This window comes from Budorcas taxicolor, chromosome 7 (assembly GCF_023091745.1).
Source record: "Budorcas taxicolor isolate Tak-1 chromosome 7, Takin1.1, whole genome shotgun sequence".
NCBI classification, from domain to species: Eukaryota; Metazoa; Chordata; class Mammalia; order Artiodactyla; family Bovidae; genus Budorcas; species Budorcas taxicolor.
Window position 1 is genome coordinate 68,585,210 of NC_068916.1, and position 26,859 is coordinate 68,612,068.

The 26,859-nt window shown below is 43.8% G+C and overlaps 1 protein-coding gene across 2 annotated transcripts in view; it reads right to left on the reverse strand.

Moving 5' to 3' along the window:
* Positions 1–21,689, reverse strand: part of ADAM19 (ADAM metallopeptidase domain 19) — a 94,903-nt gene extending 73,214 nt beyond the window's left edge. For both annotated transcript variants that reach the window (XM_052643130.1, XM_052643129.1), the window contains exons 1-3: positions 21,542–21,689; positions 18,817–18,902; positions 14,142–14,212 (exon numbers count right to left, since the gene is read on the reverse strand). In XM_052643130.1, the coding sequence (XP_052499090.1) occupies positions 14,142–14,212; positions 18,817–18,902; positions 21,542–21,608 (224 nt within the window). In that variant the 5' untranslated portion in view covers positions 21,609–21,689. The remainder of the gene's footprint in view (positions 1–14,141; positions 14,213–18,816; positions 18,903–21,541) is intronic.
* Positions 21,690–26,859: the final 5,170 nt, after the last annotated feature.

The following is a 26,859-nucleotide window of genomic DNA, read 5'->3' on the forward strand; positions in this document are numbered from 1 at the left end:
TAAAGTAAAAATAAAAAATTTTTTTAATAAAATAACTAAATAAACAAATGGGACCCAATCAAACTTATAAGCTTTTGCATAGCAAAGGAAATCACAAACAAAATAAAAAGATAACCTACAGAATAGAAGAATGTATTTGCCACCAAAGTGATGGACAAGGGCTTAATTTCCAAAATATTCAAACAGCTCATACAACTCAACAACAAAAAAACAAACAACCCAATTCAAAAGTAGGCAGAAGACCAAAACAGACTTTTCTCCAAAGATGACATACAGATGGCCAAAAGCACATGATAAGATGCTCAACATCACTAATTATTAGAGAAATGAAAATCAAAATTACAATGAGGAACCATCTCACACCAGTCAGAATGGCCATTATTAAAAAGCCTACAAAAAACAAATGCTGGTGAGAACATGGAGAAAAGGGAACCCTCCTACACTGTTGGTGGAAATGAAGGTTGGTACAGTCACCATGAAAAATAGTATGGAAGTTTCTCAGAAAACTAAAAATACAATTATCATATGATCCAACAATCCCACTCCTGGATACAGATCCAGACAAAACTATAATTCAGAAAGATACATGCACAGCAGCCAAGACATGGAAACACCTAATGTCCATTAATAGATGAATGGATAAAGAAGATGTAGTACACACTGCTATATTTAAAATATATAACCAACAAGGTACACTGTAAAAAAAATTAAAAGATTCATTTTAAAAAGAACTGTGTATGTCAATAAGTGTTAACAACATGAAAAAAAGATGTGGTATATATACATATACAATAGAATACTACTCAACTATAAAAAAGAACAAAATAAAGCCATTTGCAGCTACATGAGTACCACTAGAGATTATCGTACTAGTGAACTAAGAAAGACAAATACCATATGATATCACTTATATGTGGAATCTAAAATACAACACAAATGAATCTATCTATGAAACAGAAACAGAACTGTGGACATAAAGAAGAAAGTTGTGGTTGCCAAAGGAGAGGGGATTGGCGGAAGGATGGAGTGGGAGGTTTGGATTAGCAGTAGTGAACTATTATATATAGAATGGATAAACAAAAAAGTCCTACTGTATAGTACAGAGAACTGTATTCAATATCCTCTGATAAACCATAATAAAAAGAATATTAATAGAATATATATATAACAGAATCACTTTACAGTACAACAGCTGTTAACACACTATAAACCAACTGTACTTCAATTTTTTTTTTTTAATTTGCTGAAATCAAACTTGTAGAGTGGAGTCAACTAAGCTCTGGCTTAAAAGGCAGGAGATCCATCAACTGATGAATGGATAAGCATAGTGTAGTACATTCATACAATGGAATACTATAAAGCAATAAAAAGGAATGTGATACAGATGCATGCTACACAACATGGAAAAAACTCAAAAACATTACACAGTGAAAGAAGCCAGTCACCAAAAAAAAAAAAAAGAAAGACAATACTGGATAATCTCATTGATATGAAATATCCAGAGTAAGCAAATCTATAGTGACAGCAGATTAGTGGTTGCCTAGAGCTGATGGCATTGGGGAAACGTGGGGAGTAATTGCTTACATTCATTTGCTAAGGCTGCTTTAACAAAGTACCACAGACTTAGAGACTTAAAAAATAGAAATTTATCATCTCACAGTTCTAAAAAGTTAAACATAAGATTAAGGCACTGGCAGGGCTATGCTCCTTTGAAGATACTGCGGAAGGATCTGTTCCAGGCCTCTCTCCTAGCTTCTAGTATTTCCTTGGCTTGTGGCCACATAACTTCACTCTAGTCTTCACATGGCATTCTCCCTCTGTGCACGTCTGTGTCCAAATTTCCCCTATTTATATGGACACCAGTCATACTGGATTAGGTGCTATTCCGGGATGACCTCATCCCAACTAATTACATCCACGATGACTCTATCTCCAAATAAGGACACTGATGTTCAAGGGGTTAGGACTCTGACATATGACTTTGGGGGAACACATTCAACCTGTAACACTGCTAATCGCTTCTTTTTAGAGTGATGAAAATGTTCAGAAATTAGAATATAATGATGGCTGCACAACTCTGTAAATATACTAACACACACTGAATGGCAAACTTATTTAACCAGATCAACTACGTGGTATGTAAGGTACATTTCAATAAAGCTGGTTAAAAAAAAAAAAAAAAGAAAAAAAACCAAAGTTTGGATTTAAAGCAACTGCCCAAGCTCAGCAACTAACCAGTTAGTGACAGTATGTGAAACAACTTCTCGCACACAGGCAATGGGTTTAACTTACACAGAAGCCAAAAGCAAAGTGCCTTTATCTACCTACATGTTCTGTGTAAATTCCCTGTGATCCAGTGGTTCACATCTAGGAAGTGATCCTCCAGAAGTGCCTCTCAAAGAACATGAAGGTGTCCACTCTAGCACTATTTGTAAAAATGGCGGAGGGAGGGGGGGAAATAAAAGAAAAAAATTGCTTGAATACCCAACAAAATGGGTGATTATATTAATCATGGCATCTTGATTTCTACTGAATCTGAATGATGGGTATATGGGGATTCATTATATCATTCTCTCTACTTCTGTGTGCATTTGATAATTTTTCATCATCGATCAGTTCAGTTCAGTTTAGACACTCAGTCATGTCCGACTCTGCGACCCCATGGACTGCAGCATGCCAGGCCTCCCTGTCCATCACCAACTCCCAGAGTTTACCCAAAACCATCATAAGAAATTTTAAGTTAGTTATGGCATACACATACAATGTACTATCATACAGACATTAAAAATGATCCCATAAATTTACATAGAAATATATCCATAATATATTCCCAAACTGTGGTTGGTACAGCCTTTGAGGAGGAATCTGTGGAATGGGAAGTACAATTAGTCAAAAGTTAAAACATGTTAGACATATATGCTATATGACCTTGCAGTTCTACTGCTAGGTATTAATCCTACACTAATACTTGCTGCTGCTGCTGCTAAGTCACTTCAGTCGTGTCTGATTCTGTGCGACCCCATAGACGGCAGCCCACCAGGCTCCCCAGTCCCTGGGATTCTCCAGGCAAGAACACTAGAGTGGGTTGCCATTTCCTTCTCCAATGAATGAAAGTGAAAAGTGAAAGTGAAGTCGCTCAGTCGTGTCCGAATCTCAGTGACCCCATGGACTGCAGCTTTCCACGCTCCTCGGTCCATGGGATTTTCCAGGCAAGAGTACTGGACTGGGGTGCCATTGCAAATATGTTTAAAGATTATGCATAAGACAATTACTGCAGCATTACTTGTAACAGTGAGAAACCATTCAGTGGAATCCTCTGTCATCATTAAGAAGAATGAAATAGGTCTATAAATAAGCTAATGTGGAAGGGTATTGAAGCCAAATAATTAAAAAGCAAAGTACAGAATGGTACATAAAGTATCATCTCATTTATTTTAAAACCTTATTTTGTTGTTCAGTCACTAAGTCGCTTCCAACTCTTTTGTGACCCCATGGACTGTAGCCTGCCAGGCTCCTCTGTCCGTGGGATTTCCCAGGCAAGAATCCTGGAGTGGGCTACCATTTCCTTCTCCAGGGGATCTTCCTGACCCAGGGATCAAACCAGAGTCTCCAGCATTGGTAGACAGATTCTTTACTACTGAGCCACTTGGGAAGCCCAAAACTTTATTACTTGTGTAATTTTTTCTAGAATTTTATTATCAATGTTTCAAACACTCCAAAAATTTCTTCTGTAATTTTTTTAAAAAGAATTGATGATTCTCATGCTGTATTTCAAAATTTTTTTAAAAAATAGATAATAAAATTTAGGCTATAGTATGACCCCATTTGCACAGAGTTGGACATGACTGAAGCGACTTAGCAGCAGCAGCATGACCCCATATGGATAAATTTACATGGAAATATATACAGGGTTAAAAAAAAAACTATGTAAAATAGTATGCTCACAGTAAATGTTCACTCATTGGATCCCAGCTATCATTGTTATCTTAAGGTAAACAGATGATGGTCAAGGGTTCCTCAAACTCAAGAATCAACTCCCGACTTCCTCCAAGTACACAGCTTCCCTTTGCTCTGATAAAGGTCCATCTAAGGCCAACAGGGCAGTTGACAGCTTCCTTCCATTCATTTTACCCTGTGCTCTTGCTGAAGGGCTGCCAGAAGAAATAAGCTTGAGACAAAAGAAAACCATGGACATCCTTCCTGGCTACACAGGCAGCCCTGGCTGCAGGTCCCTGGAAGGAGATAGAGCCGGAAATGGTGAACAAATTCTACCTGCTTATCAGACAGTTCAGAGCCTCGCCTAGGGAGGGCACGGATTCTGCAGGCAGAGACAAGAGGTACAGTTTGGCCGACTGGACAGCCCTGCAAAGCTGTATTCTGGAGATACAGTTAGGTCAAACTGGGCACAGTGAGCGAGCAGAAGTGAGTTTCCTCCCAAGGGCAATGGACTTTAAGGTCGTCTTCCTAATTACATTTGGAAACCACCTCAGGGGAATTCCCTCTTACTACATTCTTAAATGTTTTTCCCATTCTGCAAAATACAAATAGAGACTCTTGGGCTCTCACAGTGCACCAGGCACAGAGTAAGTCCTCGAAAAGCATTGCATTATCGAATAACGCACATCTGACAGTTCAGTTCAGTTCAGTCGCTCAGTCGTGTCTGACTCTGTGACCCCATGAATCGCAGCACGCCAGGCCTCCCTGTCCATCACCAACTCCCGCAGTTCACTGAGACTCACATCCATCAAGTCAGTGATGCCATCCAGCCATCTCATCCTCTGTCGTCCCATTCTTCTCCTGCCCCCAATCCCTCCCAGCATCAGAGTCTTTTCCAATGAGTCAACTCTTCGCATGAGGTGGCCAAAGTACTGGAGTTTCAGCTTCAGCATCATTCCCTCCAAAGAAATCCCAGGGCTGATCTCCTTCAGAATGGACTGCTTGGATCTCCTTGCAGTCCAAGGGACTCTCAAGAGTCTTCTCCAACACCACAGTTCAAAAGCATCAATTCTGTGCTCAGTTTTCTTCACAGTCCAACTCTCACATCCATACATGACTACTGGAAAAACCATAGCCTTGACTAGATGGAATTGTTGGCAAAGTAATGTCTCTGCTTTTCAATATGCTGTCTAGGTTGGTCATAACTTTTCTTCCAAGGAGTAAGCGTCTTTTAATTTCATGGCTGCAGTCACCATCTGCAGTGATTTTGGAGCCCAAAAAAATAAAGTCTGACACTGTTTCCACTGTTTCCCCATCTATTTCCCATGAAGTGATGGGACCAGATGCCATGATCTTCGATTTCTGAATGTCGAGCTTTAAGCCAACTTTTTCACTCTCTTCTTTCACTTTCATCAAGAGGCTTTTTAGTTCCTCCTCACTTTCTGCCATAAGGGTGGTGTCATCTGCATATCTGAGGTTATTGATATTTCTCCCGGCAATCTTGATTCCAGCTTGTGCTTCTTCCAGCCCAGCGTTTCTCATGATGTACTCTGCATAGAAGTTAAATAAGCAGGGTGACAATATACAGCCTTGACGTACTTCTTTTCCTATTTGGAACCAGTCTGCTGTTCCATGTCCAGTTCTAACTGTTGCTTTCTGACCCGCATATAAGTTTCTCAAGAGGCAGGTCAGGTGGCCACTATTATTGGCCCCATCATGTGGATGAGGAATCTGAGACTTGCAAAGGTAAAGCAACTTGCCAAAGCTTACACCTCCAGTAGGTACAAGGAGCCAGGCTCTGAATCTAACATGCCGAGGTTACATCATTACAATCCACTGAAATCCAAACCCAACTAGGGAAGGCAGAAGGAAAGGGAAGAAGGCAGGCAGAATATCAGAGAACACCAAGTGTTCATTGAAGAGCATACTGAGTAAGGACAGGGCATCCATGAGGCAATCTGAGGCCACAGCTAAGAGCCTGGGCTTGGAGTCAAAAAGCTCTAGCTCCACCCTTCCGACCAAAGTAACTATGACCAAGTCGGGCTGCCGCATGCCTCAGGGTCTCCATCTGCCCAACAGGACTAACACAGGTAACGACAACCCCTAGGGTTGCTGTGATGATTCAATTAGATGAACTACGTAGAGACTGCACAACAGAGCCTGCTATAAAGGCATCTCCTACTTTGTAGCTGTTACCATGATTGACGAGATCATTATCCCTTTCTGATGATCATTTCTCAGCCAGAAGCTGCCTAAAGGCAGATTGCATCATACAACATGACCCGAACTCAGGAAATGCTGACAAACTATAACCACACATGCTATGTCTCAACGTGTTTTTCTCTTGTCACTCTTACTTGAAAACACTCACAGGGGCCATATGCAATGGTTTGCATCACCAAGCCACTTTAGCAAACATCTGTTCATAATTTTACATTAATGAAAGTTAACATGTACTGAAAACCAGCTTACTTATGCACCATAATGATACTAAGCACATCATAATACATTATCCCTAAGGCTCACAGACATCGTGGATTTGTTTCCTGTGCCCAGTGTGTGACAAATTACCAGAAACTGGGTGGCTTGAGACAATAGAAAGTTAGCGACTCCCCCGGTGGTCCAGTGGTTAAGACTCGATGCTTCCACTGCAGGGAGCACACTTTCCATCCCTGGTCAGGGAACTCAGATCCTACTTGCCCCAGCCAAAAAAAGAAAAGAGAAAAAAAGATGAAAAAGAAACCAGAAAAAAAATTTTTTTTAAAACAACAGAAAGTTATTCTTTCAGGGTGCTGGAGGTCAAGAACACAAAGTCAAGGTGTTAGCAAAGCTGCACTCAGTCTGAGAGGTTTCACTCCTGGCCTCCTCCACCCTCCAGTGGCTGCCTGTATTCCCTGGCTTGCGGCTGCATCACTGCCCTCTCGGTGGTCACAATGCCTTCTCCTCTTCCCTCTGTGAGCAAATCTCCCTCTGCCTTCCTCTTACGAATACTAGTGACTGAATTTACAGCCCACCCAGAAAATCCAGAATCATCTCTTCTCAAAATCCTTCATTAAGTCACACTTACAAAGATTATTTTTTGCCACATAAGGCAGTATAGTCTCATGTTCCAGGAATTAGAACGTGGGTCTTTTGGGGGGTAGGGAATATTTCTCAGCCTACCTTACCCACAATGAAGTTATTTTCATTTTCTATGTGGAGGTAAAGTATAGTAAGAAGCAAATGGACCTGAGTTTGACTCCTGGCTCTGCCTGAGAGTCTCCCCATTTATAAAATGTGAATAATACTCATACCTTCTCAAGAGGGTTGCCACGAGGATTCAATAAGATGGTACGTGAAGTGCTTTGCACAGTGCCTGGCCCTCAGTTAATGTGCGACCATTATGGTGCCTACCGAAGAAGAAACAGCATTCGGAAGACAAGTGACTTGCTGAAGGCCACCTAACCAGACAGTGTCAGTGCCTGGGACTGAATTTGGGTCTTTCCAGCACCAAAACCCAAGCCTGTCCACTATGGATTAGGCATTTTGCCTTACATCCTCACAGCCTTCAGAATCAACACATCTGTGGGAGGTGGGAGGAAGGCTTAAGAAGGAGGGGATGTATAGCAGAAAGCAACACAATATTATAAAGTAATTATCCTCCAGTTAAAAATTTAAAAAAAAAAAAATCGACACATCTAGGTTATTACAGTTGTGGATGCTGCCTGATACTCCCTTCCAGCTACTGTCTAGCTGCATCCACGCAGATCACCATTTCCAGTTACTGAGACTGAGTTTACGCAGTGGACCCTAACAAAGCAGTATCATGTTTCTAATGATTCAGAAATAATGGAGCCCCTGCTTAAGCAGGGGTGGGGCTGAGAATTTAGCTTGTAGAAAGACCACATCACATTGGCTGGCAATCCAGTCTGCAACTCCAGGGGTTCTGGGCAACATGGGAATCGTGAGATCAATCTCCATCTACAAAGCTACAATTGGAAGCTGCATTTCAGACAGGACTATGTGGTCTCTCTGGGGCAAGGTGCCTAACCTAGCACTTAGAATTTAAATCTACTTATGCATTCACTGCCTCAGAGTCAATGCAGCAGGGTTAATTCCAGTTCCTGGTACTTCAAAAATATATATATATTTGAAAAAAATTTCAGCCACTTGGAGGCAGCTCTCTGCAAATTCTGATGTCCCCACCCATCTATCCAACGGTTTCCTCAGTGCTGGTCTAACGGAGTTATAGGATCTCAGCTGCAGGGAATGGGGAGCCCAGCTGTGTGCTGAGTTTGGAAAAACATTTTGAATACTTTGGATCTGCCAAATACTTGGTTAAAGAACGATATCCTCCAATTTCTTAAGCCATGTGTATTTTAAGTGAAATGTAAGCCATATGACTGTGACTCATTTAAATGCACTTCAGTGAAGCATGGTTTACCAAGAGTGCTGGGATATGCCTAAGCCTTTCTTAAGCTTCTCTTTGATCCAGGAAATTGAATTCTGCCAACAATAAATGAAGCTCCTGACAAGAGAGGGTCAAAGAGAGCTGTCCTTTATCCTAGATAAGATGTTAAAGTCTATTCCTCACCCACAAGGAAGCAGGGAGCCGGGAAGAAGTCCGTGGTCTGGGTGGTATGCAGAGTTTTGCTCCAGATCAACTATGTATTAATATTACCACCAGGCCTCCTTGGAAGAGAAGTGCAACAGTAAGCGGTGGTGACTAACCCACCCAATCTACTGCTGAGAAAACTCCTCTTCTGCCTTTCTCCCCTTCTTGGGTTCTCCAGTATTATATATGATTCAAAAAGGGTTGAAGAAAAAGAGTCAAGGAGCTGGATCAGTCCATTAGCAGTGAACGACTATTCATTTTCCAGGCTGCCGCTTGATTTCCAGGATAACAAAAAGTCTCCATCCCTAAGATATCTCCGAGGGACTGAAAAGAAGTTAGAGATACGAGGAGAGACAAAAGTCAGAAGTAGTGGTAGGTACAATAACCAGTAAACCTCCAAATACCTAAATTCTGCCTTGACAATTACTATTCCCCCTGAGGTCTGGAGGTAGATATACACACACAAGAAAACAAATATCCACTCTTATTAGCCAGCCGGTACAAACTCTGTTTCTCTTTCGTTAACAGGGCTGTGGTGAGACCAAGGTATATCTCTCCCTTTCCCAAGCCAAAACCTAAATCTTAGGATCATTTAGACTCAAGGGAGGAAGTCTAATGAAGAGATGACAGTTCCAGAATGTGTTTAAGGGATGAGCAGAGAGAAGTAGGTGGCCGAAGGTCCTCTGGGCATGGCGCCCACTGGCTGGGCTGCTCATCTGCTTTTGAAGGTGACCTTGTAATGTAGTAACATAGTCAGTGAGCATCCTGCAAGCAGGTTCAACAGTTCAGTGTGCCCTCCTTTGGGGAAAAAGTGAGAAGGGAGAGAGTCAGGGCCTGCATCTTCCTGGAGGCATCCAGATGTCCAGATGCCTACAGTGAAGAAAGACTCCATTTGATATCAGCAAACAAGTTGTTGTCCAGTATGGTTTCTGGATTGATGAGGCAGTCCTCAGCGTCTGGGGGAAATTACATGGAAGACAAATATTATGGATTTATGCCAAAATTGCGGGTTATGAAAATAGCAGCCTGTAATTTCTTCCCTGTAATTTTCCTCCTTGAGTTTATGTTGCTTAAACAATGGGTCCTGAGCTAGCAGTTCATCCTCAGCTTCTGTGGTTTTGGGGGTATTTGCCTTTATCCCACTGCCCCCTCTTTCCAGGAATGTCTCCAGAACTGGGGAGCAAAGGCCCTGAGGCAGGGACTTCTTTTTCATTTTCCACTTATGTGGTGTCCCTTAAATAGGTAATGCAGGAAAGGCTCTTAGAGCCTAACTGGGACAAACCCCCCATGCAACAGATGAGAAAGTGGAAGCCCAGCAGGGCCAACTGGCTTGTTGACCAATTCCACATCACCTGTCTCTGAGCTCAGTACTCTCTCCACTGTACCAGAGTCCCAGTCACAAGCCAGGCTCTGTTAACCACAGCTATGCACCAACATTTGCAAATGATCAGTATAGGTGTGAATAAATATAAAACTAAGGAACATATGCTGAAATTGAAGCTCCAATACTTTGGCCATCTGATGCAAAGAGCCGACTCACTGGAAAAGACAATGATGCTGAGAAAGATCGAGGGCAGGAGGAGAAGGGGGCAACAGAGGATGAGACAGTTGGATGGCATCACTGACTCAATGGACATGAGTTTGAGCAAACCCTGGGAGACTGTGAAGGACAGGAAGCCTGGAGTGCTGCAGTCCATGGGGTCACAGAGTCGGACATGACTGAGCAACTGAACAACAAAAGGGAACATATATTTTATTAGAGCAGAATACTACCTTCATCTCTTCAGTTTCGTCTATAAAAATAACTGTGGAGCAGCATGTACAGTAGTCTCATTTCTGCTCTTGCATCATCACAAAAGTAGCAGCCTGGCTGTGCTTCTGTGTGACTGTGCCTACGAGTATCTATGTGCATGCTCTCACACACAGAGAACGGGTCCATGGTGGGCCCACCAATCATTCACAGTGGATTCTCCCTGTGGGCAGGAGGCTTTCATCCTTTTACTTGTTATACTTTGGTAATGCTACAAGTTTTACAATGAGTATGCATTGCTTTTGCAATTAAAAAACCAGAAGCAAGAAAAAGATAGCAGCTGTCTCCTACAGGGTATACAGAGTACAAGTCAGGCACTATGCTGGCCCCCTGACAGGCGCCATCTCATTTTGTCCTCCCCATGGCTCTAAGTGTGGAACTCAGATATATTATATCCCAGATAAGGAAACTGACGCTTGAAAAGGACATACAGTTAGTAAGTGGCAGGGTCAGGATCCCACATGGAAGCCACATTCAGATATCCTTGTGATGTCACTCTTTTCCACCTGCAATCAGGAGGGGAAAGGGTGTGTATCCCCCATGGGAATGTCAGCCGTTTATCCTGAGCTGCCTCACAGTGGGAAAAGGCTGCCGCCGGCCATGCTATGGAACTAAGGCACCTTGGGGTGTCTGCTGCCTGAGCTGAAGACCCATCTGCTATGCCCTCGCTCCTGGCCCAAGCCCCACACTCCTGCAGCCTCACCACTGTTGGCAACCTCTCCACGTGTGAATTCCATTAAAGGCTGGCTCAACTGCTATTTTGGGCCACGCATTAGCGCTTGGACTTTGATTAAATGAGAGAAGGCCAGACACCTCGGGATGATGAGAAAGAAATGAGAAATGTCCTCTCCCTGCCCTCACAGTTCCAGGAGTCCTTGTCCACCGCTCCTGGGAGGCCTGAGAACCTAACATGTGGGGGAATGTGGTTGGGGGTAGGCCAAGGGAAGGGAAACCTTCATAGTCTAGTAGCGTTTTTGAACTCGGCGGCTGTTCCTGCTCCTTGGAACTGTCATCTCCCTGCTGTTCATGTGGCTCACTTCCTCACCTCCTTCAGTTCTGGACTCAAATATCAATTCACCACCAAGGTTGGCTCTGGCTGCCATTCCAAACAGCACCTCCCTCCCTCTTCGGAGCCCTAATGCTTCTTTGTTTCCTCCATAGCAGTTGTCATCATTTGCTTGTTTATTTATTGTTCACCCCTACTGGAATACAAGCTCCAAGAAGGCAGAACTACTTTATCCACAGCTGGATCCGCACTACCTGCTCTGGTGCCTAGAATGCTATAGATGTATCCGAGATGGGAAGATGAATGAATCAATTGAGGATATTAAGAATCAGAGCATGAGGATCCCTTAGCACAGGGCCTAGTTTCCCCTCAAATATCACAGGACGATAAAAAGTTTACCATTTTTTTATAAGGTTTGAAAATCAGAAAAGCAGCACCTCCTTCAGACCCCTCCCCACCCCCCAAGCTGTTTTGAATCCAGGCTCTCACGCACCATGAATGAAAAGGCTTTGGGAAGTAAACACACTAGGAAGTCGTGTGCAGTTGGAGTTCCGCTTGCTAACACATGTCCAAAAACAAAAAGCCCAGTTTAGACGAAAATAGCAGGAAGCCATCCCTAGGGATACCTGGTGAGGTCATATTGCTTGGCTCTGCTGCTTCCATTTTTGTCAGATCTCCTGCCTTCTGCCAATTGGAGGAGGCCAGGAACCATATCCAGCCCACTGCTGATCACTGGGAAACAAGAGAGCTGCTCCCGGCAGCAGACAACTGAACCACATTTCCGGGCTCTCCTCTGGAACCTCAGAATGGGATGGTAAAAAAAAAAAAAATCACAATAGCAGTCAATTATTTACCATGTGCTCTGTAAGCACTTTGTGTACATCACTGCATTTAGCCCTCATAGCCACGCTTATGAGGCAGGTGTTACTATCCTCATTTTATAAGTAAGGACACTGAGACTCCAAAAGACCCAGCAATGTGTCCCCAGGTTAATCAGCTAGTGAGTCGAATCTGGGTTTCTGTGACACAAATGATCCTCATCTCATCTCTCCCATTTACTTGCTGTGTGGCCTTAGACAAGCTCCTTTCCTTCTCTGAGCTGAAGTTTCTGCTTCCACGCATAAGACTACTGCACTCAGTGTTTCCCAAGGCATCTTTGTGCCCTAACTTCCTATGAGCTCTTGTAAAGATTACAAAATATGAGGGAAGGATGAGTCCCGGGATCCTTGCCTGGCCAATCCAACTCCCAAGAGTTTGTCCATGACACCAACCCCATCACATGGGCAGCCCAGAGGAAGCTGAGGAGTCAGATACTCTAAATGGAGGCAGGAGAGGACAGCTGACATGGAGGTAGCAATAGGATATCTTAGGATATCTTTAGTTCAGAGCTAGAGGGCTGGGACTGTAAGAAACTGAAACAGGCCCTGAGAGAGACTAAGAACACACCCTTTGAGACTCCCCTGCAAGATCAGAGGAAGACAATGCAAGGAGAAACCCCAGGCAGACAGGGCTTATGCTCTCGGCAGACACAGCCAGCCAGGTCTATTCCAGGGAAATGGAACAGAAAGAACACATTCCTGGGCCGGTTTCACTTCAGGAGGAAGGCACAAGGAAAGGACTGCTCTCACTCCAAGGAGGAAAGCTGCAAAAATGACTGAGATGCCCATTTTCCTGGCTTCCTAAAGGCCACCGCATCCTGGAGGCAGAGGAAAGACATGGATGAGCACTGCACACACTGCTGAAGTCATGCTTATAATGCACTTCCAACACCACTCATCCTCCTCCGCAAGTGTCCAAAAAGCCCAAATTTGGAATAATTTATATTCTTGCTTTCCACCCAAGCTGAGCAGTCATTCCCATCCTTCTGGATATGGGAAGGTCCCTATCTATCCCTTTCTTGGCAGTGATGTGTGTGATTACTCATCTACTTCCAGGAGACTCCACAGGCTGCCAAGAGGACACAGGCAGTTCGCTGAGCCATGCAGCCTTATCTGCAAGGTCTGTGTGGCAGAATGTAAGCAGGACTGTTGATGAGGAGACAGCAGAAGCCTTCAGAGGGCCCTGGCCAAGTAAGGAAAGCTCTCCAGTGCCCAAAACAGACTGGGATTGGTCAAAGAATGGGCAACACATGCAACCGTGCCTTATGTCTATTTACCTGCTCGATAACATCAATCAAGATACAACTGTGCTTGACAGCAAATCAATGTGGAAATATTTCTGAGTGAGGCAGCCACCCAAGACAAATGAGGTTGGGGATATGGAAGAACCAGGCCGATGAAGCCAGGAGACTGCTGCCCATGCCCGTATTGGCAGAAGCTCAGATGTAACTGAGCCAGAAGAGAAGAAGCAGTCAGGGTGTGAGCGTCAAATCCCCGAACACCCCACCTCGCCTCTCTCCTCTCTGCTGCTTTCCTCTCATCTCCTTCACTTCCTGCCATGCGCTGTGCTGGAGCGAGGAAGACAGCTGCCCAAGTCTTCCAGCCCATCCCTTCCTTCATGTCTCTCTGTCTCTCTCTCTGTCTCTCTCACACAAACAGACAGTGAATCCTAAGAGGCCCCAGAAATCTCCCCAGCTTGAGGAAATTCAAGGAAGACGGTAAACAGTCCGGTAACTTCACAGCAAGTCAAGAGATGGTGGAAGTGCAGGCTTTGCAAGAATGCTCTCAGTAAACGAACCACAGGTTGACAGCCTGGGTCACTTCATTAACTACTTCCTTCCAAGCCAGTGGCACCTGCGTCCGGCGCTGCCACACAAGTGGGTTGTCTCATTTTAGACAAAGGAGAAGTCCACTTACTCATTCTTCTCCAGGTCCAGGATCAGTTCTCGCCCCTCAGCCATCACCCTGAGCTCCGCTTTGAGTGGATGCTAAAAGAAACAACGAAAGGATGTCAGTTCCGAAAAGCAGGGGCCGAGGCTCCCAGGGAGAGGCAGAGGGTCCAGCCAGAGCTCTGACGTGGATGCAGCCACAGGAAGTGAATGAGAAAGGGCCAACTGCATTTGCAGCCCAAACATGAGATAACTTCAGTCCCAGACGGACCCAATTCTCCTCCCCCATCTGCCTTCCCCTCAAAGACAAAGGAAAGAAACTCCAAGCCAAAATGCGGTGTGAATGCCTGCATGCAGGCCTGGTAAAGGCAAACCCTAAAAACACACGATCCTGGACAGCAAATTTGACTGGAGTCAGATCTGGGATCAAGTGTAGGCTTCAGCACTACAGCTGTGGAATCAGACATGTTACTGAACCTCCCTACAGCTCAGCTTCATTTGTAAAACAGAAGTAATAGTCAACTTTGTGGAGATATTGTAAGGACTAAGTGACAAAGTAAACGTGAAGAATTTATTATAGTGCTTGGCACACAGGAAGCTCCTGCTACCTGTTGGCTGCTACTTAAGATACCAGGGAAAGCCTCTTCATCATGGACTCTTATTTTATAGTGGCTCTCAGTTTGGATATCCCTTAATCATCTCAGAGGAGACAACTGGAAGAACCCCCAAGGATTTAAAGGTCCAAAAGATACATTTTACACAAAAAATTTACTAAGAACCAAAGTAGCTAGATACCCAGAATAGACCATTTAAGGTATCATACAAATGGTCAATAAGCATTAAAAACATGTTCAGCATCACTGGTAATTGCCCCCCATCCAAAAGTATTTTTTAAAGATATCTTTTTAAAAACCAAAGCAACAAAGATTAAAAAACAAAACAAAACATAAATCACAATGCAGCAGAGTATACCATAGAATGGGCACTCTCACACCCTGCCTGTGAGAATTTAAACTGATACCTGCTCACCAGAAAATAATCTGACAGTATGAACCAAGAGTTTAAAAATGTTTAGACCCTCAAACCCTATAGAAGATTCTATCTGAAGGGAACAAATGGAAACACAGGCAATGGTTTATACACAAGGATGAAACAAAATCCAAATAATCCAAATGTAGGAGAATGGTTAAATAACCAATAATCCATTCATATGACAAAACATTAGACAGCCATTCAAAATTATGGCTTTCAATCATTTTTAAATTATCAAGAAAGTACACATGATAATGATTAAGCACAAAGGTTTAAAACATAACACTGTATGCTTTATTCATACATATTTTTATAAAGGGACGAAAGTAGAAATAAACCAAAAGGTTGCCATAGTTACTTCTCGTTAGTGAGATCATTTGTTGCTATTTAGTCGCTCAGTCATGTCCTACTCTTCTGCAACCCCATGGACTGTAGCCCACCAGGCTCCTTTGTCCATAGGATTTTCCAGGCAAGAATACTGGAGTGGGTTGACATTTTCCTTCTCCAGGGGATCTTCCCGACCCAGGGATTGAACCTGCATCTCCTGCAGGTTGGGTTCTTTACCACTGAGCCACCAGGGAAGCTCAGTGAGATCATAATTCAATTTAATTTTATTTTGTGTACTTTCCCATGTTTTTATAATGGCCTTTTATATTTTCAGAAATGGACTTTTTAGTCTCCTTTTATCTAATTATTGTGGAAAATTTCAAAGACATCAGAAATCCAAGTCATCATAAACTTTCATGCTTTAACAAAAGTTCAATTTAGCACAGCTGAACTTTTCTTAAAGGCAGATATTATTTAATTAAAACAGGGTATTTACATATTTAAACATTTTTAAAAGGATCGATTCTTTGGATGTTTTAGATGCACATTCTCCAATTTGGGACCAAGGAAGTGATAAACTCGTGAAGTCTCTTTCAATTCACATGAAGCTCTTGCTAGAGGAAAGCTTCGATCCCTTGTAAGGCCAGCCTCAAAACTTAGTTTTGGCAGGTATGAGCAAGTGCGTCACCTGCTTTGCCACCTCTGGTTGGGGGCCTGCCCTTTCTAAGCACATTTCTCTTCTTATCAGCTTCAAACCCCATTTCCTATTAGGGTCCTGGGCATCCCTGAGGCTTTTGTGCCACCGAGGGCTCTGATGTGGTCCGAATATTGTGATCTTGGATGCTTGTGCAACCCTGTCCTTTGCTTTGTTTTGCAAATTCATCCTACTCACTTCTCTTAAGGGACATGTCAAAAACACGGGAAGAGGAAGCGACAGGGATGTTTATGTAAAAACTTGCACTAAGAAATTCACTTCTCTATTTTCTGATGCTCGGATTCAGCTCTACCCATACCTATTTCTGGTTTGTTGTTCACTCTGGGGGGTTCTGGAGCAAGGGCCCTGCCCAATCACATTAAGCATCAGGGACACAGTCCCAAGTGGACACTTGAGGAAACACACACATCAATAGAGCTGTATCTATTCCCTTTTCTAAGAGGAAGGTAGCCTAGAGTCCACACACAAAGAAGGAAAGTTGACACAAATCAAATCACTGTCACTTCTCCCCCAAAGAGACACAAGTTGCAGCCTGAGTATGAATATTTAAGTGGCTAATCCAAAACTATTGCTCTCTAGTCTAGAAGATGCTCAGACACTGATATTTAATATATGATGTTCCTTGTTTCCAGGAGATGTTGCAACCAAAACAATGAAACAGCACTACAAAGATTCATGTAACTTCCCTGTCCAGATTTACTCAGGTTTTTCTCTTGCAACTCCACTCTGTGCTAGGAAGGGGCAACATCACCTTTCCTAGGAAGTGAAGGGAGTTGACCCACTGTTTATACTTCCCCAGGGCAGGGTTTTAAATGCCTTTCTCTTTTGAGGTAGATTAAATAGATCTTCAGCTGTACAGGGTATTGGAAATCTATACTATGTGTCTACATCCCCCTTAAGACATAGTATATGTATATTTAGTATGTAGTGTTCAACTAACATTTGCTAAATGAAGTAATTACATGAATGAGAATAAGATGCCCGACTGAGACCTACCTCTCCTCTCCCTCTCTGACATTCATTCATTTGTTCAACAAATATTTACGATGCCAGGCTAGTCCTACAAAGAACAATGACCTGGGCAGATCCTAGGCAGACAATGGCTGGGAACAAAGACAGGATCTGAGCTCCACTTTGTTTCTCAGGCCCTTCCTGAGGATGCCCGGCATCCCACATCTGGAGAGAACAGAGAGGCATCTATAAAAGTATCAGATCCATTCCTCAGACAATAATGGATAGGCTGGGATATCCAAGATCTTAATTTTTAAAAATAACCTGCCCTAGGATGTCCATCCATTAATTTGTCTAGACTTTTCCTGGAGCTATTTTCAGTCTCTCCTAGTTTTGAATGAAATGAACTCCATGCATTTATTATCTTTAGGATAAAATATTATTTGCTTTCATTTATCCTAATATTTTTGCTGTAAGTTTCCTCCAAATTGGAGCACTCTTTTGGACACATCTGCATTCCCCCAGCCATAATTGCACAGATTCTGGGCATTTCTACTCTCCGTTTACCTTTCCAGACTCAAGGACTTAGAAGTCTGAAATCTTTCCTGACACCGCTCTCTCCTCTCTCTCCTACTATAATCTTGCTGTTATATGTTGCCCAATAAATCACTGACTGTTTGAACCCAAAGCACTCTTATTAAGCACCCCTCCTCTCCAGTCCTCTTCCTTCTTATCCCCTCTAAGCCCTATTTTTTTAAATGAGGAAACTGCGCTCAGAAAGTGAAAGGTCCGATAGCTGGTTATTGGCACACAGCAAACATATCTTTCTTTCCTGTCTCACTTGAGCTATAAGAACTAGAACCAAAGACTATCCTAGATGCACAGGTCCTTCCTGCAAGAATGGGATAATGTTTTCTGTCTTATTCCCAATCCCCTCAATGAGGCCTAGCCATTCTGCTAGTGTTGTGGCCCAAGGAGCCTACTGAATTTTAAGATTATTGGATTTCAAGACAGACTTAAGGCAGTACTAGGTCCCTGCGTGTGTGTTCAGTTGCTCGACCGTGTCCGACTCTTTGCGACCCCATGAACTGAAGCCCCTCAGGCTCCTCTGTCCATGGGATTTCCCAGGCAAGAATATTGGAGCATGTTACCATTTCTTCCTCCCGGGGATCTTCCCAACGTAGGGATCAAGCCCACGTCTCCTTGCATTGGCAAGTGGGTTCTTTACCACTGAATCACCTGGGAAGCCCTACCCTGCCTCTTACTTTTAAAATAGTTTGGATTGTCATTTTTCTCTCCAAGTATATCATCTCATGAATAAACTGAAGCACATACTATGCAGAGCAAAAAATACTAATGACAACATTTAATCAATCCCAATTGAGAGGCAGTGATTTTTGTGAAACATACTTGCATTTAGCTTATGCCAGCATTAACATGGATTTTCATTTCCTCAACTACTGGCATCTGGAAGTGTTATAGTAGGTTGTCACACAGTGAAGGAAAGTCCCGTCGAGGATTTCCAAAAGTGGAGTACACAGAGGACAGAGTGGGCCAGAAACAGAACTAATGGTGATAACCATTAGCACCTCCAGAAAAGTTAAGTAGGTGACCCCCACGCCTCACAGAACAGAGTTGTCAGCTTTTGCCTGTGAAAATGAGATGCTTTGAGTCTTACCTTTTCTCTCATGGGGCTTTCTGCAGTCTTCCACTGAGGTATTATCAGTTCATGCTGCAGCTGGGGGCTGCCTTCCCCACTTCCTCCTGCCAATACAGCAAACACATCACTGGAATCCCAGATCTCTGTACCCTAGCTAAGCAAGGCATGCAGTGCCAACAGGGAAGACTCCACATTGGGGTGTTAGGAGACCTGTGGATTCCAGGCTCCTGGCACTTACTATGGGTCAGGCACTCTGCCAGGTGCTGATAATAGAATGGTAGATCTGTGTATACTTCACTGGCTTACTTTCTAGAGATGGGAAGAGGATGACACAAATATTCTCATATGGTACAACAGGGTCATAAAATAAAGAGACACTGAAGAGGGGGTACCTATTTTAGGATGATCTTCAAGGATAGCATTTATTTGAGACTTGAGGGACCGGAAAGAAGATGCAAAGATCTAGGGGTCTAAGAGTGTCCCAGGGAAAAGGATCAGCAAGAGCAGAAACAGCTTGGCCTATTTAAGGAATAAGCAGAAGTTAGAAGTAGCTAGAACTGAGCAAATGAGAGGGGAAATTGGCAGATACGGTCAGCAAGACAGATAGAGGGTCTGCTATCACAGAGGGCATGGAAAGTGTCTGGATTTTATTATAAATCCTGTGACTTGGAAGGCACTGGAGGGTTTAGACACAGAGCAATATGATCTGCATTCAGTTTGTGAAAGATCTTTCTGACGGTTGGGTGGAGACTGAAAGTGTGGAAGTGCTATAGGGGCAGGGATGAGAGTAGAAGCGGGAAGGCAAGGATGGAGCCTTGCCTTGTCAGAGTTGCTGGTAACTCAGACTAGAATGATGTCAGTGGAGAGGAATGAAGTGTTTGGGTTCTGGGTATATCTGGAGGGCAAGCCCCTGGGTATTATTCACATTGTGCTTCAGTTTTCTCATCTGTAAAATGATACCCACCTGCCCATCTCACATCATTAATGGGGAGAGTTACTGTGATAGTGCTTCCCAAGCCACAAAAGCATCATTGCTTTAACCTGAGCTTCCTAAGGGCAAGGCTGCATTTGCATATCACATCCTACTTTCCAAATAATTCTCACCACCCAGATCTCTGTACTCAACGCAACCCTGGGAGATAGGTAACAAGATTCCTGTTTTTCAAGAAAGGTGAACTGAAATCTGTTTGCAGAGAGACTTGTTCTAGGCAGGGCAGACTTCAAACACTAGTTGCAGACAATCTTAATAAAGTGGTAACTGCTCAAGACCTAAGTAAATTAGTCTCTGGTAAGAATAGGCCACACCCACAGAACTCCTGAGGTCCTAAGTGAGGACTCCAAAAAGCTATTCATTTCTAAACTAACTACATGAATCACATAGAATATAACTTATTACATAGAAGATGGCCATATTTGTTCTGTTACACTGGCCCAATGATGAGTGATTAATTTCCGTTTTAGATTACTGATACGACGCATTCTCAGTCAAAATACATCCTAAAAAAAGTCATTAGACTACATTAGTGTTATCATATTAGTAAAAATGAGAAGCAATGCATTCATTTACACATTTTCTGAGTGCTTAACTACAGGCCAAACACTATGCTAGATGTCTGATACTCACTGGGCAATCAGAAAGACAGTTTCTGCTCTAGCAACTCTGATAAATCTAGATTCTTTGCAACAAAAAGGAATTATGATATTTAATAGAACACTTAAAGGAATGAAATGATCTTTATGATTGCAAAAATTATGGAAAGCTAGGCTCACTAATAAAGAAACAGTACAACTTAAGAAAAACTGTTCAAACTTTGGAAATACAGCAAAAAGAGCAAGTAGGATATCCTTTCATATCACATTTGGAGCATTGGTTAGCAGGCCTTTTCACAGATTAGTGAATTATCTAGGGAAATGTACCTTTGTTTGCCTTTATTTACTAGTAATTAAAGGCTATATACTCTGCGAAGTTCTGTGTTAACTATAACTTTCAGTCTGGTAGAGATGCAAATGACTCCAGCATAATAGGCAGATAACTAAGAATTATGGTTGTTTGGCCCCATGGAGCACTGACCACTTTTATATCTGTCCCAGTACAGGATTTCAACACTGTCTCCAACGCCCCGTATCACTCCTTTTTCCTCTAGTGCTTTAAACTAGCTTTACCATTCTATTCACTGCCTCTCTGAAGAATCAGATCAATCTTTGCCAATCTTCCATCCTATATTTGTATGAGTCGTGTTTTTAACTTTCTGAAAATTGTACTTCTGCAATTTCTTGGCGGAATTTACAATCATTGAAACCATGTTGTTGGAGAATGTAACGATGTGGAAATGCTCATAAAGTGAAGTGGAATATGCAAGACACAAAACCGTACACATGGTATGGTTCCAATTTTATCCAAACGTATTTATAGGCACACACACAAAGACTGGAGAAAAGAGGAGAGACTCGGAAAGCAGCGGAAAAGCCAGAAAAACAGAGGAAAAGGAGAGAGAGGGCGGCAAGCCGGGGAGGGATCCACTGTTTTCTGCCTGCTCTGGATCTCCCGCATCTCCACCACCTCCCGGGGCGCATAACGTGGGAACAAAGCCGGGGCTCCCGGGCTAGGAGACAGCAGGGGCGCGGCTCCGAGTTGCTGCTGGGGGTCCCCAGGTCCCCCAGTCCCCCCAGGTCCCCCAGTCCACCCACCTACAAAGCCCCCGTCACCCACCCCTCACCCCCTCCGCTCCGCTCCGCTACTTACTTCTGGTCCATCCAGGCAGGGCGAGCACCAGCAGGCAGAGCTGGGCGATGCCCACGCCCCGGGGCATGGTGGCAGCTGGCCCCTTGCGCAGTCGGCGCTCACCAGCACGCGGCCATGCCAGCCCCCTAACCAGGCCGCCGAGCTTCTGGAATCCACCGCGGTCGCCCAGCAGCTCCCAGCCCGCTCCCAGCCATTGACCGTTCGCTCCGCCCCTCAGCTCCACCGGGGCTGGAGGAGGGGCAGGAGGAGGCTGGGTGGAAGCCAGAGCGACCCCTGAGCCTGGCGCGGGGGTGGGGCAGGGGCGGGGGAAACTGCTCAGGTGTCGGCGATCAAGGGAGGGAGACTCCGAGCCCGAGGAAGGGAAGGGATTCTTCACGGTGGGCGTTGCCTGAGGAGGGTTGGGGGCTCTAGTTTGTAGGAATTAAACTGGACCCTTCTCTGCACAGCCCATTTTCTCTGTCCCACGCTGGGCTAGACGCCTTGGGTGTCACTCAAGAGGCTGCTCACCAGCACCGGCCTCCATTCTTGGAGGCAGGCTCCGAAAGAGTTAACCTGGCACAGAGAACTAAGTGCTATATAGAGTTGTTTTCTTAGCAGGACACAAATCAAGGATCCTTTCCATCTGACTGGGAGGAGCGGGGTGGTGAAGAGAGGATTCCCAGAGGAGATGACATCTGAGCTCCGGAGGAGGCGAGATGCAGCAGAAAACCCTAGACAGACGGACTAGGGCGGAAAAGCCCATGGGCTGAATTGGGGGAAACTGGCATTTGGGATGGTTAGCATTTAGGGGTTTGAAGGAAATTGGAGGGAGATGAGACTTGAAAATAATAATAATAATGACTGTCACTTACTGAAGTTTTGCTGTTTGCTAGAAAAAGAAAATAACTAACACCGATACAGCATTTCCTAAGTGCCACTGTTCTCAGCACTTTACATATGTCAATTTATTTAATTAATCTAGGAGAATTACCTTTTATTGCCCTTTAAAATCTTCCAGGGACTTTGTATACATCATGTCTTTTTATTAGCCCAATAATCCCCTAAAGTAAGCACTAACAGTATCCTGGTTTAGAGATGAGGAAACCAAACCTGAGAGGCTAAGTAATTTACTCAAGATCACACAACTAAAGTCTGAGGCTGGATTCAAGTCCACATCTGAATAGTTCCAGAGCCTCTTACAGCACATCTTATTTTACAGATGAATAAACTGGGGGTTCCCAAGTTGCTCAGATGGTAAAGAATCTGCCTGCAATGCAGGAAACCAGAATTTGATCCCTGGGTCAGGAAGATCCCTTAGAGAAGGGAATGGGTACCCACTCCAGTATTCTTGCCTGGAGGATTCCATGGACAGAGGAGACTGGTGGGCTACAGTCCATGGGGTTGCAAAGAGTTGGACACAATTGTGCAAGTAACACACAAACTGATAATCAGAAAAAAAAAAAAAAAAAAAAACCTGTCTTGCCTAAGATCCCTGGCAAAGTCTGAGCCTCAGATCTGTTGTTATCTATTCCTTTCACTCCATCTCCTTCAAACTCAGGGTTGTACAGCTAAACAAGATGCTGTTTGGGGAAGGAAAAGGCATACCTGAAAATTAGTAGTTATGTCTACTGAAACCAGTGGGCATAAATAAAATATATTAGTCTGTTCATGCTGCCATAACCAAAAACTAAAGACTGAATGACTTGAACAACAGGAGGTTATTTTTCTATAGTTTTGGAGATTATGGTGTTGGCTTGGTTGGGTTTCATATAAGTCCTCTCTTACCAGCTTATAGGTGGCTGCCTTCTTGCTGTGGTTTCACGTGACCTCTTCTCTACTTGTTTGGAGAAAGCAAGCTCTGCTGTCTTCTTCTTAAGGACACTAATGCCATCAGACAGAGCCCTACTCTTATTATCTTCTTTAATTTTTACTACCTCTTTATAGACTCAATCTCCAAATACAGTCACACAGTATTTGAGTGGTTAGGGCTTCAACATATGAATTTGGGGACATAATTTAGTCCATAACACTCTATTCTGTGGTCCCCAAAATTCATGTCCTTCTCACAAGTATCAACTGAAAAAAAATGCACAATATGAAAGTTGTGAGTTAAGTTTTATTTGGGACAAAATGAGGACGATAGCCTGGGAGACAGCATTTCAGGTAGCTCTGAAGAGCTGCTCCAAAGAAAGGGCAAGTCAGAATTATATATGATTTTAGGGAAGGCGGGTGGGGGTGGGGGGTGGTGTGCATGCAGTCAGGCACACATTTTGAGAGATGCTTGCTGCTAGTCACGAGGAGCAAATGTCACCGTTAATGATTTTAGTGCTTTTGTAGATATGAGGAGACACAAGAATCTGAGCTCATAAAATCTTCTCCTAAAAATATCTGTCTCTCTAAAGGCCTGTTCTGCCAGTTTTTCACAGAGCACAGTGCCTCTTTCTTGATCTCCACCCTTACCTCCTTTCAGGGAGTGCTGAAGGTCAGCTACTGCAGTGGCTAGTGACTTGTGTGCATGCGTGCTCAGCTGTTTCAGTGGTGTCCGACTCTTTGTGATCCCATGGACTGTAGCCTGCTAGGCTCCTCTGTCTATGCAATTCTCTAGGCAAGAATACTGGAGTGGGTTGCTGTGCCCTCCTCTAGGGGATCTTCCTGACCCAGGGATTGACCTTGCATTTCCTGCACTGCAGGCAGATTCATTACCACTGAGCCACAGGGGAAGCCCAGCTAGTGACTTACTTCATTCTTATAGAGGGAAATGGCAATTTTTAGTTGATACATGCAAAATACATTTATCCCATCCCAGCAACACCAAAAGATTTGACCCATTCCAGCATCAGTTCCAAGCCCAATGTCTCATTTAAATATCATCTAAATCAAGTATGGGGTGACTCGAGGTATGATTCATCCTGAGAAAAAAATTCTTCTCCATCTGTGAACCTGTGAAACCAGACAAGTTATATGCTTCCAAAATACAGGTTAGGAGGACTTTCTCATTCCAAAAGAGAGAAAGAAGAAAGGAGTCTCAGGCAAGCCCAAAACCTAGCAAGGCAGATTCCATTAGATATATTTTTTAAATTTAAATTTCTTTATTTATTTTGATTACACTGGGTCTTTGTTGCGGCCTGCGGGCTTTCTCTAGCTGTGGTGAGCAGGGGCTACTCTTTGTTTTGGTGCACAGACTGTAAACCAACAGGCTTCAGTAGGTACAGCTCACAGGCTCTAGAGCATGGACTCAGTAGTTGTGGCGCAGGTACTTTGCTGCCTCAAGACATGTGAAATCTTCCCAGGCCAGGGATCGAACCCATATGCCCCTGCATTGGCAGGTGGATTCTTATCCACTGCACCACCAGGGAAGTCCTCACTAGATCTTAAAGCTCTAGACTAATCCTCTGGCAGGATGTTCTGCCTTCCCAGCCCACTGTCCTCTGGGTCCCAGCAGTTCAAAAGTCCTCGTGTTATCTCTGTTCTCCTTGGTCCAAACTGGCAGTGTCTCTGCTGGCGTAAGCGCATCTCTATTTCTGGTAGCTGCAGAGATGGCTGGTAAATGGCTTGAGTCATCTCCGTATAGAGTAACTGTCCAGTCACACCCTCTGTATCCTCTCTAGAACATGTGTTCTCCTTTTTGGCAATGTTGGGCTGAGAATTTTCCAAATCTTCAAGCTTTGGTTCCTTGTTGCTTAGATTCCCTTCAGTTTATCTCCCTCCTCTTGTATTTTACTGTGGGCAGCAAGGAGAAACCAGGTCACACCTTGAATACTTCTGCTCAGGAATCTCCTTAGTCAAATATTCAAGTTCATCGCTTGGAATTTCTACTTTCGCTGCTGAAAGCTCAGCTTCTCTGTACATGGGTGCCGAGTCAAATCTCAGAGACAGAGCTTTGGGTGAATGACAAAAGGATAGCTTTATTGCTTTGCCAGGCAAAGGGGACACAGTCAGCTAATGCCCTCAAAACCATGTGTCCCAACTTGGGGAAGATAGTGAGAAGTTTTATTATAATAATTGTTCAAAGAGGGCATGATCAGCTTGTGGACATTCTTCTGATGGGTTAGCAATGAGGTAAGTGGGAGTCAGCATCAACCTTCAGGTCCAACTAGTCTAGGGTCTATATGCTTGTGGGCAGCATACCAGTAACTTCTCCCACCTGGAGCAGGTTTCAGTATATGCAAAATAGCTCAAAGATATTGTTGTGTGTATACCTTGATGGGAAATAGGACTTTGCCCCAAGGCTGCTCTTGGCTGTTTGTTTCTCCCTCGTCTGGCATCCCCGTGTGTGCATGCTAAGTCACTTCAGTCATGTCTGATTCTTTACACCCTCAGGGACTGCAGTCCACCAGGTTCCTTTGTCAATGTGATTCTTCAGACAAGAATACTGGAGTGGGCTGCCATGCCCTCCTCCAGGGCATCTTCCCAACCCAGGGATGAAACTGGTGTCTCTTATGTCTCCTGCATTGGCAGGCAGGTTCTTTACCACTAGCACCACCTGAAAGGCCCTGGCATCCCCTCCCTTCCCTAACAACTGCTTGAATCTGCCCATTGGAACTCAGGGCAAGTCATGAGGCTGAATGAAGGTTGTTTCCTATAATCAAAGAAACAGAGTCCCAGAAAGGCCTTGGGCACAGAAGCCCCATTGGGGCCTGCACGGTATCACTTTCCACAAAACATATGAGGACACAATTCAACCAAGTTCTTTGTCTATTTATAACAAGGATCACCTTTATTTAGTTTCCAATAACATGTCCTACCTTTCCATCTGGGACCTCACCAGAATCACCTTTAACATTCATAGCTCTACCAATGGTCTCTTCATAATATGTGTCTTCTCGAAAATGACAGTCACTTTCTTTGCAGTACTTCTGTTTTCTTCCTGAACACTCACCAGAATTGCCTTTAACATCACATTTCTTCCAACAGCCCCTTCGGAGCAATCTAGGTTATTTGTCATGGACCTCAAAACTTATCTAGCTTTTACCTAGTACCCAGTTTCAAAGTCATTTCTACATATTTAGGCATTTGTTATTGCAGGACCCCACTTCTTGGTACCAAAATCTGTATTAGTCTTCAGGGCTTTGCACAATTGAATACCATTGACTAGGGGTGGTTTAAACAACAGAAATTAATTTCCTCAGTTCTGGAGGCTGGAAGTCCAAGATCAAGGTGTTGACAGGGTTATTTTCTGGTGAGACTTCTTTTCCTGGCTCCTAGACAGTTGTCTTATTGCTGTATCTTCATATGGCCTCTTCTCTGTGTGAGCATGCAGAGAGAGAAGCTCTGATCTTCCTCTTATGAAGACACTAATCCTATCCAATCAGGTATAGCCTCATTTAACCTTACTACCC